The sequence below is a fragment of the Cynocephalus volans genome, chromosome 1 (assembly GCF_027409185.1).
Source record: "Cynocephalus volans isolate mCynVol1 chromosome 1, mCynVol1.pri, whole genome shotgun sequence".
In the NCBI taxonomy this organism is placed as follows: domain Eukaryota; kingdom Metazoa; phylum Chordata; class Mammalia; order Dermoptera; family Cynocephalidae; genus Cynocephalus; species Cynocephalus volans.
Genome location: NC_084460.1, coordinates 300,721,578 through 300,737,895, shown reverse-complemented (window position 1 = coordinate 300,737,895; position 16,318 = coordinate 300,721,578). Strand labels below are relative to the sequence as shown.

Sequence of the window (16,318 nt, the reverse complement as noted above, 5' to 3'; positions counted from 1 at the left end):
GCCACATGACCGTTGTATTTTCACTTTCAGCACAGTGTTCGGTACAGGGGATGAGATACTCAGCACTGCTAGAAAATGGGCTCTGGGTAGGCTAAGGTGTGATTTTTGGTAGGTCAGGTGAATGAGGGTTTTCAAAAAGTTATGGAGAGAGTCATATTATCTTTGAATTCTTTTTTACCATGCATTTTTAAAAAATACCCTCATACTTAATGCTTGGACCGGTAAGGGGATCTTAACCCTTGGCTTGCTGTTGTCAGCACCACGCTCTCCCAAGTGAGCTAACCAGCCATCCCTATATAGGATCCGAACCCATGGCCTTGGTGTTATCAGCACCACACTCTCCCGAGTGAGCCACGGAATGCAGTTTTGACTGACGAAATTTTCAATGGTGATGTTTTATGGGGACATGACTCTGTCATAGGTTTCAGTGCTCATTGCGTGTTGCCATTTGACTGTTAATCTTATTTGTAAGCACATATTTATCCACTTGTCCTTTCCTCATTTGTGAATCAAAACATTCTTTCTAAACAGATTAGAAATGCCACCTCTGTCCCCTAAGTTCTTGTTTACATATCTGAGTCTGTCTCTAGGTCTCTGTGCTGATACTCCCCGGCCTTGCACAGGACACTGCATGGCGCTCCTGTGTCCGGGTGCCACCTCTCCTCCCCACGCCTCTGTTCTCCCTCTCAGGTTCTCTTTAGATGTCTTGCCCATTCTTCCAGATGAGCTTCAGAACCATTCATCATAAAGTCCTCCAAAACCATCCTGGAAATTTATTGAAATTATAGCAAATTACTAGATTTACATGGGGTCTGCTAATAGCTTTATAATATTAAATTTCTTTTTGAGGAAATGGTGTTCCTCTCTGATTTAGGGCTGCTTATGTCCTTATGAAAATCTTTGTTTTGTTTTTTAATAAATAGTGCTTATAGATTTTATATTTAATTATCTTGGGGTATTTTATATTTTTATTTCTATTATGAATGGAATCTGTTTCTTCATTTTATTTTCTGCTTGGTTACTGCCAGTGTATAAAAGAGCTCTTGATTTAATTATTTTGTATTAGCCACCAATGTGTAGAATTTTCTTACTTATCCTAAAATTTTTTAATTGATTATTTCATGTTTTCTAGGTTAACAATAATGTTATCTGCAAATAACAATCTCCTCCTGTTTCATTTAGCTGCCTTGACTAAAACATCCATAACCATGTCAAGATCTTGACAACGTCACTCATGGCACCCCTGATGTCACATGGGTGCCCTGCCAGTAGCCTGTCCTCTGGTTAAGATGCCATGTCTGGGCCTCTGGGCCTCTGGGCCTCTGGACCCAGGATGTGGATGACTCACTGCCTTGGGGTCCTGACCTGGACACCCCATCTTCCCTGAGGTGCCATCCTCTTGTCCCGATTGTGTGGCATGGAGGAAAACTGGGGAAAAGTCAGGCCTTTCCTGCACATGTGCAGTTCTCCTGAGCTCAGGGTCACTGGGAACCCTCCGCCTGCACCCGCAGCCTTCCCCGCGTGAGCTGTGTCCGGCAGCTGCACTTTCAGGCTCCATGAGGTAGGAGAGCAGGTTGCTCTCAGGTGGAAAGCCCTCCTGGATCGTGTTTGTAGAGACTTTAGCCTTTTTCTCTTAGAAGAGCTTGTTCACAGAGCGGGCACTAGGTCAAGGTTGGATGAAATCTCTTTCTGAGCTATTTCATAGTTTTCTAGTGCTAGTCAGGGAGTTGATCATTTTTATTACAGGTGCTATGCTTTCCCTGATGCCCATTAGGCAGGATGGGGCACATGGTGGAGAATATGGCTCCACCTCGGTTCTCGCTCCCACCATGGAATTGTGAGCTCTGTGGGCCAATGCCTGCAGGCCCCCAGGCTGAGCCCAGCACAGAGCCAGCAGCTGCACTGCAAGAGCCATGTGCCCATTTCCCCATCAGGCATGGCTGTGCCTTTTCTTTTTCTTCTCTTTTATGAAAAATATTTTTCCTAACACATTTCTTTATTGTAGCAAAACTCCCATAACAAAATTCACCATTTGACCATTTGAAAGTGCGTGATTCAGTGGCATTCAGTACATTTACAATATTGTACAGCTGTTGCCACTCGCTAGTTCCATAATATTGTTGTCACCTCAAAAAGAAATCGTATGCCCATCAAGTACCCCCTGCCCCAGCAACACTAGTCTGTTTTCTGTGCCTGAGGATTTGCCCGTTCTGGATATTCACAGAAATGGAATGATACAGCATATGGTCTTTTGTGTCCTTAGCATAACGGTTAGAGGTCCATCCACACTGTAGCACGAATCAGCCGAATGATATTCTGTTGTGGCTGTTCCATGCTTTGTCTACCCAGTCACCTGTCCGGGGGCTTTGGGTTGTTTCCACCCTTTGGCTGTTGTGAATAGTATTGCTATGAACACGGGTGTACCAATTTTTATTTGAGCTTCTGTTTCCAGTTCTTTGGGGTGTACTAGGAGTAGATTTCTGGGTCTTATAGTAATTCCATGTTATGGTAAAAATATGCATAACATCTTAACCATTTTTAAGCATACAGTTCAGTGGCATTAAGTACATTCACGTTGTATGACCATCACTGTTGAGCTAGGGCTGGGTCTGGAGGTCACAGACCCCTCCAGCCTATGTTCCAGACTGGGTCACAAACCCTTCACATGAAGGCTATGAGCCAGGTAACTGGCAACAAGGTCCTTGGAGCCGTAGGTTAGGTTCGAGAGCGTGGCCCTGCAGGCGGGCACCTGAGGCAGACACCAGCCCAAAGGACGGCACCGCGTGCACCCTAACTCCACCCACACACAACTTGCTTACAAAGAATGCACCGCACCACCCCCATCAGGGCCTAAGGGGAGGGCTCTGATAAGATTATTCTATTTTCCCAATAGTCACCCCCATCCATCTCTAGAACTTTCTCACCTTCCCAAACTGGAGCTCTGTCCCCGTGGAACACTGACTCCCCGTTCCCCTCCCCTGCCCCTGTCACCCACCCTTCTACTTTCTGCATCTATGAATTTTGCTACTCTAGGGACCTCATTAAAATGGAATCATGCAGTATTTGTCCAGAACAGCTATTCTTAACAGGGGTTTAGTGATAAATTGCCAGGTAGTACCTGGAGTCAGGCACCAGTCTATGGTGAGCGTGGGCATCACCGCGTGGCTTGGCTGTGGCCCTTATCTTCACAGGAAGCATTCAGAGGAGCATCCAGGGCCACAGAGCACCACCACAGCAGCCCCATCCTGTAGCCAGCCACATGCTGGCACTGGGGACCTTCTGAGCCCAGACTTTCTCTCAGTTAATGAATTGATTTTACATCTATACTTCCGTACATGAATTGAATGAATAAAAGCAAGGACTGCCATATCTTTGCAAGAAAATTCTGTACCATGTGTTGGATAATACCATTAAGGGGAGAAAATAAAATGGGCTCCATGTAATTCTCTGATGGTCAGGAGAGCAACCAGCAAGCAGACCTGCCTTTGGACTTAATGAGGAAACAGATGTTAGACCCAGGAGTAATCGGCCTCTAAGCAGCAGCATCCTGTGTTTCTAGTAGCGAGGCGCTCCGGAGCTGCAGAGAGCCGCATCACGGTCACAGCCTCGCAGACCAGATGGGCAGGGCGGGGGCGAAAAGCACAGTGGACATTGCGGACCACCCGAGTCCCGTCCACAGCTGTGCGAAGAAAACAGGAGGAGGGGACATTGGCTCTGGGACCTCCTCGCAGCACTGTGGAGTCATTTTCTCTCCTCTGTGAGGTCAGGGTTTGGCTCATCCCTAGTCCCAGCCTGTGGCAGGTTATGGGTATGGGCATTAAGTACATTAAGCCAGTGAGTCCATGCTTCTGGAAGCTTCTCTCACATTTATGCCTTAATGCCTCCTGGAGGGGTGTAGAGAGGGAGGATGCAGACATCATATGTGCACACAGAGGTTCTGAAAATGAGCCATGTTGCCACGGCCAGAATCCCCACCCCCCCAGGGCTAGGGCCTCCAAGTGCAGGACTGGCCTGGCACACACCATAAGGCGCCTCCCTCCATGGCTTTGTGGCCCCTGTGATATACCTGTTGGGCTCTGATCGACAGTTCTCTCCAGCCACTCTTCCACTTACTAATGGAAGGGGTGGCTCAGCAGTTACTGTTCGTCCGTCTATAGCGGTTACTTGTGGATGTGTGCTGCGACAATGGCTTGGTGGAGGCAGAAGCATGTGATCTTCAGCTGAAGAATATGCTTCCAGTGGTTCCTGCTTTAGACAGACCCACCTCACCAGTGCCAGGACCCCAGTGGGTTCCAGGGCTGGGCAAGGAACCTGAATGCCTGGTTAGGGGCTAACAGGGCTGAATCCCGGGACCCCTTAACCCAACTGGGGAAGCTCAGACCTCTTGGAGCTTTACTATCCACACTGCAAAGAGGACAGGGGCTCTTCTTCCCTCAGTGCCTGAGCCAAGTAGGGTCCTGGATGTCCCACATCTGTCTAGCTGGGGCTGTCCAGGCAGACGTCACCAGTGGTTTCTGCTTATAAACCAGACTGTCACCATCCTTTGGGTAGGTTTTGGCCCACTTGCCCATTTATTATCTCAGAATAAATCCCCTTATATGAAAAATACCGTATGCATGTTACACATTTTGAAGTATCTTGTCGCACTGCCCTCCCGAACGGTCTCCGCTCCCTCCAACATGCGTTCAGAGCGTTCCTTTCCCTCTCCTGGCGGTGGGACATTTCCATCTCATGGACGAAAAATAAAGTTACTCACACATTGTTTTAATTTGCTTGTCCTTTTTACCAGTAAGGCTGAACCTTTTTTCTAGTGTGTGTGTGTCCGTGTCAGTGTAACTTGTGCTGTATCCGTGGGTAAGAATGCGTTTTAGCAGCTATCGAGTTGATAGTGTGGTTCTTTTCCTCTCAGGGGGCAGGCTAAAATAGAAAGGAACCCTGGTTTTATGGCACTGGGAGCCGGGTCGTGATGTTTACTCATCTTTATTACTCATCTCAGGTGGCTGAACAGATGTTGCGCCAGGCACTGATGTTTAGGTCACCTGAGGCAACTCTGAGTGAGCCCTTAGGGCCCACCTAATACCTGATACCTGGGAAAGCATCAAGGCTGCAAGCTGTCGAAGTCCTGCCTAGGAAGTCACAGCCCTGTCACCCCAGACCTGCAGACCCTTAAGTATGCTTGTGGTGAGGAGGTGGGCTTGTCACCCAGCACACTGGGCTCCTGGGTGAGCGGCCTGGCTGGACCTGCTGCCCAAGGATGTTGATGGCCATCTTGGCACCATTCTGGGTGCCTCCTCGTTTGCTGCCAGGTGATCCTGGCATGTAACAGAGCATCTTGCTTTATAACATGCCCTGCTCACCTTTAGTTGTGCCTTCTAGACTCCGGGCTGCAGTGGTTTGTGGACAAGAAGGAACTGTCTGTGTATGTCCAAAGGTAATAGCCATGGAAGTTCATGTTGTACAAAAACCTCGTTGTGGGTTATGGTAGGAGGAGGCTCTCAACTGGATTTTATCCCGGTTCCTCCTTGCCGGTTCTCACTGTTCGACGTACTGCCTCTCTCTGGTTCATGCGGACCCACTGTGTGTGTGCCAGGATGTTAGGGGCACCAGGCCTGGTGGCACCTTGGAGGGGAAGGGCCAGGATTTCCTCCAGGGGGAACAGGTACCAGTCTTCCCTAGGCTGCAGCTCAGAGCTGAACTTTAAAGGAGAAGCTAGACTTAGACCCTTGGAGACAGGGCAGGGCGAGGGCTGCAGGAACAAGTCACCCCAGCAGGTGCAGCCAGCCATGCCTGCACTGCTGCCCCATACCCCCCTCCTGCCTCCCTTCTCCAGCGATGCCATATCCACAGCCTCAGGAGTGGCTGCAGTAGCCCAGCCACACCTGCCAGGACCAGAGCCCCAGCCTGGGATGTCTGCTGCAGACCTTCCTTTCATAGACACTAATGTGAAGGGTGGTCCTGTTTGTCATTGTGACATTTGAGTGTCCAGTTTGGGGTGGGAACAGTGGGTGACATAACCAAGAGCTCTGCTCATTGCTGGTTGTGTGTGAGACAAGATGGAAGAATTATTTCCAGTTCACTGAAACGCGGGAGCCTTTGAGTTGAACTAGTTAGCCCAGTGGGTGAGGTGGGAATGGCTGCACGTTGAGGTCCCCGTTGAGAGTGACATCCCAGTCCCAAATGGGACTGTAGCTCAGCAGCCAGCCCCCATTCCCAGGGAAGACTCCTTGTTTATTTTCCTGTCTGTCAAAAATTGTGTTCCAGCAAGTGAAGGTAATTTGGGCCTGCCCTTTGCTTATCTTAGAAACACAAGTGAGATAATGCCTTAAAAGCTCCTTGAACATCTTTGGAAAAAGCTTCAAAACAGAGCCTATTGCAAGGCTGTCGTGGCTTTCCTACATGGCGTATCCGGGCCGGCACCTAGGTGGACATGGACTTCACGGCTGCTGTGCAGCTTTGCCCCGTCTTCCTCTCATCCGCACCGACTGCACCAGGTTTGTCAGTTGTCATTGCATTCCTCAGGAACGCACCTGCAATCTGTGTTTTATCTTCAGTGTAACCTTTTTGGAGTGACACAGGGAAGCAGGTAGCAAGGGCAGCCATGAGCTTCCCTCCGTTCTCCCATTTGGTGATGGTAGGTGCAGGGTCCAGCACAAGGAGTGAGAGGCCATGGAGACAGGCGGGGCCTGCACCAGGGCAGGGTGCCGTGGGAAGCAGGGCGCACCTGCACCCTCACTGCACGCTCCTCGTTTTGAACAGAGTCCCTCTGTGCTAAAAGTCCCTGAATTGCCAGATGGATAGGAAGACCCCATGGCCGACCACACCTGGTGTGGAGTCTAGCCCTTCATCCTTTTCCTCCTGGCCCCTGTGTGTGTTGGGCATGGCATCTCACCATCTGGGGCTGTTGTGCCACAAATCAAGGAAAAGGAACAGGAGAGGCAACGGGCACCCTCTTTCATCAGGTGCCATGCTGAACAGAGGGCAGAAGAGGCCCATGCACACGCATTCACTGACAGGCGGGCAGGCGGCGGCTGGCCAAGGAGCTCAGACCCCGGCCTTGCCTTCCCCACGTGCCCCTGGGATCAGGCCAAGACAAGAGTTTCACAGTGAGCAACTAGCATAATTATAGGGGTAGACTCGCACAAGAAATGTTGGCTGCTTAATGGTTAATAAAAACCCAACTTGAGCATATTCCATTGAGGCCAGTTAACCTAAGGGAACAGAGAAGATGCTCATAGTTGATTGTTAGTTTGATTTTTTAACTGTATGGCTAGACTAGGATTTATCAGTCATGAAATAAGTATCCAAGACGTAGGGTTATGGGTGATTTTTCAAGTTATTCTTATTTTCGCATTTGCTGCAATTTATAATCAGAACAACACTGTTAATCCACAGGGCCCTAGGCCACTGTTGGGGTCCACATATGTATGGCATTAAGTACCCTCAGTGTCCTGAAGCTGTTCGTGGCCCTCAGGACACACCTGGGCTTCAAGACACACACACCCACACTCAAATACAGGTTCCTATAGCACCTGCCCCAGTGAGTGCCCAGGGTCATGTGGCACCCCTAAGGTCCTGGGAACGTGGCTTCCTAAATGGCCATGGCCTCAGCATTAAGTATCTTGCAGAATCCCATGCCACGGGTTTTGAGCAGTGCCGTAAGCAGTCGCTGTCGTAACTGTGTGTGATGGTGTTCATGTACTTTCACTGGACTTGTTCAATGAAGAGAGGCACTCTGAGCGGGTCAGATAATGGAGCTCGCAGGAGGCCCGGAAAGTCTCTCTTCCAGCTGGAGCAGTGTTGTTTCAGCATAGTGAGGTTTTGTTTACTTTTTAAAGTAAAAATCTGGTTGGGTTTACACTTGAATATTTTGTATATTAAATTCCAAAGTCAGAGTCAAAGAAACTAAATTCTGAGGATGTAATATTTGGTTCAGAGCTCAGTGCTGGCTTAAAAGTAAACTTAATATTAAAATTCGGGGGCTGGCCCATTAGCTCAGTTGGTTTAGAGCATGGTGCTGATAACACTGACTTTAAGGATTCAGAACCCTGTACCGGCCAGCTGCCAAAAAAAGAAAAAAAAAGAAAGAAAAAAAATCCTGGTTGGAGTAATGGGATCTGCTATTATTGTTTTTGTTTTCTTAGAAAAATTAAGTCGTAGATATTTTATTTTAAATTATAGCTTCAGTCTTCAAAAAATAGCTTCTTAACAATTCTTCTTTTCCAGTAGAATCATCTTGCCCTTTACACATGTTAGGGAGGTGCGAGTTGCAAATACACAAAATTGGCGTATCTCAAAGTCCTGTTTTTATAGCTTGAGTTGTGTACTGGAGTGACGCACACTCACTTCCCATCTCGTGGGACAGCCGTGGCCCGCCCTCAGGGAGCTGACTGAGGCTACCTGCACGGGAGCAAGTGTGCACTCGCGGTGCTGCAGTGTCATCACTGAGTGAGGAAAGTGACAGCGAGCGTCCTCCCGTCATGGTTCACCCGCGCTTCACAAGAGCTCTGCACACAGAAGGTCATGTCAGAGGATCCAGAAGCAGGCCCAACATGCAGCATGGCCTTGTGAACGCAAGCATCTGCCTTGTTCTCATGGCTTTGCTCTGTGGGCTTTAATACACATGTCTTCTATTATAAATCTAATAAGACATAGTGCCTACCTAGGTATAACGAAGAATAAGGTCACTCAGTGCTGCTGTGGGGCATTGTGGGGAATCAGAGTAACTCCCGCTCGGCCTGAGTTACTGTTGGTAATTGCTAGTTTCATTAAAACTCTGCAGCAATGTTGTTTTTCTGGGAGCTTTGCCGTCCTATGAATTTTAATCACCAGTATCTGATTGTTGTTTCCAGTCATTTTGTAATGACAATTGAAGGACCTGACTTTCCTTCTGGGCTGTGGCTGAAAAGTAAATATTGTGAGACTATATTTGGCAAATCTGGCTGCTGCTCCTCATTTCCACATTAAATGAACACTGAGCAGTCCAAGGGGACCGTGGGGCTGTGTGTGCATAGGGGACTGTTTGGGTAGGTGATAACAACGGGGGGAAGAATTAAAATAATTATAAGATCAGTTCAAAATATCATTGTATTTGTTTTCTGAACTGGAAAACACCAGGAAGCAACATCAGGAAGGCTACTAAGTTATATGTTTATTAAAGTTAATGATGCAGGTGGATTCCCTGAGCTGTTGACAGTGCCCCAGGGACACCCTGGTGGGGGCCTTTACCTGTGGACACAGCCACAGCACCCTTCAGTAACTCTCTGAATCTGTTCACATGCACAAACATTGCTCCTGGCAGAGGTACGTTACTCCCGTGTGGGCTCTGTTTGCAACAAGAGCATGATTTTCCTACAGCATGGCTGTGCCTACAGTGTCTCTTGGAATGAAACTAATAGTAAGGGACACGTTTATCCCCCACTTCATTTTCTGTTTTGTCACAATGTTAAAATTTGGTTTTCCTCTTAAAAGGTAAGAAAACGCCACTGTTTAAATTGTCAGCCAAGTTCATGAGCTGGACTTACAAGCATGTATGGTTCTGCCAGTGTGGAGGGGCTGAAGCCCCATTCATGGTTAGAACCAAGTGTATTGACTATTGGTGATAAGAAATGCAAAACCAGGGAGGGAGCAGCGCTGAGACCGGAAAGCCCTTGAAATTCATTCCTATTTCCATTCAGCTTGTGCTATATCCCCACTGGGTGGCCTTGTTTGGATCTTAGGATGACATTCAGTGTCTACAAGAAGCCACCCTCTTTAGTTGACGTGTTCCAAAAGTATAAGCCTGACGATGGTGAAGGTGAAGGAGCACAAACGTCCAGCTCACTGCCAGAGGGCTTTCCAAATACCATCTCCTTTAGTCCTGACAGCAGCCTATAGAACAGGCCCTACTACTAACCCGAGGCATGGAGACGTTAAATATTTAAGTCCCACGATGACTCCACTAAGGGAGCACACAGGGTCAGGGTTTGGGGCCAGCAGTCTGGCCTCAATGGTCTGCTCTAACCCTTGGACTACCCTGCTACCGAAAAAGTCCTTTGCAGACAGTGCTGAAGTTCATTTAAGTTGGTTGTTTGGAATGTAAATTTTTTTGATAGGAAAGTTCTTAGGTTCCACGAGTGGGCACTGAGCTGAGAGCCTGGCCCTGGCAGCCCCACTCCTGGCTCCTCCTGTATATGCTGCTGCTGGATGTGGCGTGAGCCCCTTCCCCCTTAGCCTAAGCTGTGGGTCCTTGGTGAATGCAGCATGATGCACAGAGCTCCTCCAGGCCTCTCTTCTGAGGAGGGACCTAGCAAAAGACTCTAGAGATGCTCGTGGATACGTGACCTGCTCCCTGTAGGTGGCCAGATGTCGCTGCAAGAGTCAGTGCCCACAGAGAAGGGAAGCTCCATTGCATTCTCACACGCACTTAGACAACACATTTGCGTGCACACACATGCATGCACACTCTCTCAAGCACACTGGCGGCCCATGTTGCTCTGTTTTGGTGGGTGTATTTCCTTGGGAGCAATCGAGCTGTATAGCAGAAAGCTCGGGCAGCCTCCTTGCCTCAGCATAGAGGGGACCAAGGCCCCTCCCTCCTCTGCTTCCTAATTCTTTTAATCTGCTCTTTTACACCTAAGCCTTTTTCTTTTTCTGTTGTTATTCCCTGTTGCTCTGAAGTGAAGTGTGTTTGTCATAGAACAGCTAGAGAATACAGACAAGGACATGGCAGGACACACTGGGGACGTCACTCCCACCTGCGTCTGTACAGTGCAGACTCACGGGGAAGTGCGACACGTACACACACACACACACACACACACACACACATACGAGTTGAAGGGTTGCCTCGCACACTCATCCCATTCTCACCCGTCCTTGACCTTTTCCTTTCCTGAGCCTCGCCCTGCAGGCAGAACCACCAGTTGGTGGAAGCTCACCTCTGGAACCAGTCATCTGGACTGAGACCCTGACCCACCGGCCACTTTGTCTCTGTGCCTCAGTTTCCTCTTTTGTAAAATACGTCATAAGGTCATGGGAGGATTAAATCAATTCTAAATGCAAAGCACATTGAAGAGCCCTCAGTAAATGTTACCTATTATCATTGTCCTCGTCATTTTTACTGGCACATAGTCTGTCTGTGAATGGTTGAAATAGGCGTTTTAATTCATTTCCCATCCTTAGATATCTGGTTACTTACATCTGGGGGAAGCGTGCTTGGATATTAAATGTCCTCAGTAGAAAGTTCCATGGGCCACTCTGGTTGCCAGGTTGCCTGCTCACCCGCTTCCTGCCAATACCCCTCTTCCTTCCCTAAGGGGATCCAGACCAACAAAAGACAGCCCGACAAGAAACCTAACTGCTGATTGAGGACACATTGGGGACAGCAGAGGACTGAGCTGGGAAGTGTGAGGACCTGCCTTAGGAGGTGCCAACCCAGCCAGGCCCTGCTCTCCTGCAGTCAGCCAGTGGCTGGTGTGGAGCCTGGGAAAATGCATGTAGCTGGAGCCCAGGCGTGGGAAGGAGAGCAGAGCCAGGGCATGTCCCGGGGAGGAATTGCTGATTCATGCTGTGGCAACCCCTCTCCTGGTGGCCAGCTAATAGGACCCTTCCCACACTCTTGTCTGCACTGGGCCAGATTGTCCTCTGTCACCTTTCTAATGCGGTAGGGAAAATGGGCTTTGATCACTAGGGAGGCTGGACATCTTTTCCCGCTTTTATTTGTAAGCACTTCTGTGAACCTCTTGTTCTTTTTTGCTCAAGTTTTTAGTGGGCTACCTATCATATCCTTATTAATTTGTAGCAATCATTTTTATACAGTTTTTCTTGTTTACCTTTTGCATTTTAGTTTTGTTTATTCGTTACAATGACAATTAAAAATTTTTATGTGGCCAACTGTGCCACTTTTTGAAATAGGATATGTGATTTATGCAGAACAAAATGCCCAGCTCTCAGGTGAGCTGTGAGTGTGTTTTGGCAGTCAGGAGCTCCCCTGCAGACAACCCTGCCAATGACACTTCACGGGGCAAACAGCCCATTACCTGGAACATTCCTTCCTGTCTGAGTGCCCCCTGCCTCACCCCGGAACCAACCTTCTGAATTTTCATCATGTATTAGGTTTTCCTGTTCTTGAACATGACATGAGTCGAATCTTTCAGTCTTCACTCTTTTCTGTGCCCTTTCCCACGCACCCATACACCAACACTGGCCCTATTTTGCTTGTTCTGCAGTTCATCCACGTTTCTTCATGTATCTGTAGTTTATTCTTTCTTATACTAATGCACACAATTTGTTCACATGTTCACCTTTGAGGGATGCTTGGGCTGCACCCAGCCTGGGCTATGCGTGAAGCTGCCGTGCACATTCCTGGATGGGTCTCCTTGCAGATGTGCTTCCGTGCCTCTGGATAAATACCTGGGAGCAGGATTGCTGAGCTCAGGGCAGAGGTGTGCTCAACTTTATAAGACAGTTCCAAGCAGCTGTCCAAGGTGGTCGTGCCATTTCACACTCTCTTTTGGGTCATTCTCAAAAAGGCATTCCCAACCGGCAAGATGACATAACTCTTCCTTTGCGCATTTTCCCCTAGCAATCTAATGACTTTTATTTTCATTTTTACCACTTACGAGGTTAGAAGGCTTCCAGGGCCTCCAGCAGCCCTCACGTCTCTTACAGAATGAGCAGAACTAACGTGGTGGTCATGGTAAAAATGCCATCTGTGCAGAGAGTGATGCACGGCGGGGACACAGGCAGACGTGGGGCCTCTGGGGCTGGTGTCTGGGTGTCTTCTGGGTCTCCCTGTCTGTGAGCCCTGGCTCTGACCGCCTGTCTCTCCTTCCCACTCGCAGCAGCAGCAGGAGATGCTGGCCATGAAGCACCAGCAGGAGCTGCTGGAGCACCAGCGGAAGCTGGAGCGGCACCGCCAGGAGCAGGAGCTGGAGAAGCAGCACCGGGAGCAGAAGCTGCAGCAGCTCAAGAACAAAGAGAAGGGCAAAGAGAGTGAGTGTGCGCGGGAGGGCACGGGTGCGGGCAGCGGTGTGCAGCGCGGCCGGGGGCATGCACCAGGACTCTCGGTTTAAGTACTTTCACGACCGTTTGGCAGTTCTCCAAACAGGCTTAAACAGTGTTAGGAACCAAAAAGCCTAGCAGGTGCCCAGTGAACCTGGCCTATGAGTTCTGCTCTACGTCCTTTGGAGTTCCTTTCTCGAGAGCGCTGGGCAGTGCTGGAAAGCAGGTGTTTGTGCGCAGGACAACCAGCAGCTCAGGAGGAGACTCGAGCCACAGAGTGGCCAACCTGGCTTTCACATTTGCACTTTGGACCGGATTCTTGCTTTATGTGGTGACCTCGCTCGTCTGTCTGAAGACCGGACTGGTCTGTTTTCTCCTAATTAAAGCCCAGGCTTGATGCTAGCCAGGAGACCGTTACATTTGCTTTTTCCGCCACTGGAAAATTAGAGGGATGTGTCTGTGAAGGAAAAGGTCACGTACCGCCTCTGCTGGCGGCCGGCTGCTGGACAGCGGGCCCCTGGGGCTCGTGTATGTGAACGCGGCGCCCACAGTGCGAGTCTCCGCACCCTTGTGTGGCCCCCTGGGTGCTGGGGCTCCTGCTGCTTGCTGAGTCTGCCCTGAGTGTCCCTCCCAGATGTTGGCTGGCTTGGTGTGGGTTTGTGTTCTTTCTACTGACAGCTGGTTTTAAATGACACACCCAGGATCTAATCCCCAGAGTGGGTGGACTCTCACCTTCGCAGGCTCTGTGAGTCTCTGCCCAGGACTTCAGTGCTCAGGTGAACTCGTTTGTTCCCCGGTAATGCTGAAAACAAGTCAAGATGTATATCCCCCTGGGTGGCAGGATTCTGTGTAAGGAACGTGGGGCGATTTACTGTTCTGGTGCTCATGAGTAAGAACAGAAGCCCTTACAGGCCTCTCCCATCCAAGACAGGGGAGCTTGATGATGTCACTGGTCATTCCCCTCATCTGGCTTCAGTCCCCATGGAGGCTCCATAAAAAGGGGCATGGGTTCTTTTACGCCATTGCTGCCGGTACTGTGGAGGTCCTCTGGCCATGTGCACGTGACAGGGATGTGGGAATTTATGCTGTTCCCCCAGTTCTGTGCAATTTAGTGAGAATATATTATATAATTATCTGTGATTATCTATATTTCTTAATAAAGTATTTTCAACTTAAAGGTTTTTGAAAACTTTACCCTTTAACATTCTTAATATTGGATAGATATAAAAGAATATTTATAGAATATATGTAAGGCATACAGGACCGTAAAACAGAGAAGCCACTGGTATCCATGTGATGGGTTAAGACTAAAGACATTTTCATCACCTTTGAAGCTCTGGCACATGCCCTCCCTGGTCTCAGCCCTCCCTCCGCTCCCTTCCCCTCTCTGTTTCCCCCCTTTCCCCACCTCCTCCTCCCCTCTCAGTCTTTTCCCTTAGTTGTTTGCATGCCTTGTTTAAGAAATCTTCTCTTCTCCAGAATCTCGAATACATTCTCTTATTATCTTCTAGGAAGCGAATCGTTTCTCTTTCACGTTTAGATTTCCATTCTACCTGGAATTGATGTGTGCGTGGCATGAGGCAGTGGCTGAGCTTCAGGCTTCTTTCCACGGGCGTGCAGTTGAGCCCGCGCCTCCGCCTCCCTCCCTGCACGCCCGTGTTTGTTTGTTACCACTTGTTCTGTTTGTGACTCTGGCGCCTGCTATGCTTGCGTCACTGTAGCATGGTCTTAATCACCATAGCTTGAAAGTAAGCCTTATGCTCAGCAGTGTGGATCTTCCCACTGTTTCTCTACTTCAAGATCGCCTTCGCTGCCCTGGGTAGAGTCGATTGTTGTTTTCCACAGACTTTATTGGGTTTTGTTTGTGGCTTAATCGACTCTGTAGATCAAATCAGGAAGACTTGATATTTTTACAATAGTGATTATTCCTGGTCTTAAGGATTTATTTATATCTTCCTTAATTTTCCTTAATAATGTGTTATAATTTTATGTGCAGAAGCCTTGCATATGTTTTATTAGATTTATTTCAAGCCATTTGCTGATTTCTGATGCTATTATGAATGGCAGTCTATTCTTGACTGTTGACTTTGTGTCCAGCAACCTTTCTAAACTCACATATGCTAATTATCAGTGGATTGTTTCAGTTTTTCAACATTGGAATCATGTCATAGATAAGTCATGACATGTTTGTTTCTTCCTTTGCAATTGGAATGTCTTCTGTGTCTTTTCCTTGTTTAATTTTACTGAACTGGCTAGGACGTCCAGTACTGATAGCAGGCATGCTTGTCTGGTTCTCCTTTTTCTGTTAAGTGCCACGATTTCTATAGAGGCTTTGTTTGTATTTCTTATTTATTTCTTAATTTCTTTTTGACAGGTTCTCTTTAGCAGACTGTGGACTCATCTTTTCTAGTTTGCTAAGAGTTTCAATATGAATGAATATTGATTTTTATCAGGTGCTGTTTCACCTTTTTTTTGAGATCACTGTACTATTCTTTATGTGGTTAATGTGTTGAATTATGTAGATCTATTTAAATATAAATTCTAACTTATATTGTCGAATAACCCCAATCAATCTGGTCACAATGCTTTTTTTTTTTTTTTTAATGTAGTTCAAGCTTTGATTTGCTAACATTTTATTTTGTATGTTTGCAGCTTTGTTCATGAGAGAGGTTGTTCACTAATTTTTCTTCCTTGTAATGTCCTCATCAGATTTTCGTATTATGACTATCCTGGCATCAAAATGAATTCTCTGTTTATGTATTCTCTGGCAAAGTTTATTTAACATGGGTATTATTTTTTGCTTAAATGCTTTGTGAAATTTACTGTTAAAGCCTTCTGACCCTAAGGTTTTCTTTGTGCAAAGATGTTGATTACATAATCTTTTTTAAAAATAGTTTATAGGGCTCCCAACCCCCCCAACCCCCCGGATCAATTTAGGTAAGTCGTGATTTTTAGGAAATATATGCATTTCTCATACATTTAAAATCTTTTTGCATAATGGTATTTTTCGGCATATTCTTTTCTGGTCTTTTTGATGTCTGTAAGATCTATAGTAATAGCAGCTTTTATATTCCTGGTGTTGGTTATTTGCGACTTCTCTTTTGTTGATGTTTTGTTTTTCTTGGTCAATGTCTTTTGGCTTTCTAGATATTATCTGTTGAATATTTGATTTTCCATTTTATTAATTTCTCCTATTTTTGTTATTTTTCTCTCTTCTATTTTCTTTGGGCTTAATTTGTGGCTCTTTTATTAGCTTTACGAGACAGACACCCAGATCATGGATTTCAACCTTCTCTTCTAATATATGCATTTATAGCTATAAATTTCCCTCTGGCTG

The 16,318-nt window shown here is 47.4% G+C and overlaps 1 protein-coding gene across 11 annotated transcripts in view; it reads left to right on the top strand.

Moving 5' to 3' along the window:
* HDAC4 (histone deacetylase 4) overlaps positions 1-16,318 on the top strand; it is a 308,256-nt gene that overhangs the window by 181,213 nt on the left and 110,725 nt on the right. For all 11 annotated transcript variants that reach the window (XM_063099194.1, XM_063099201.1, XM_063099228.1 and 8 more), the window contains one exon: positions 12,822-12,972. In XM_063099194.1, the coding sequence (XP_062955264.1) occupies positions 12,822-12,972 (151 nt within the window). The remainder of the gene's footprint in view (positions 1-12,821; positions 12,973-16,318) is intronic.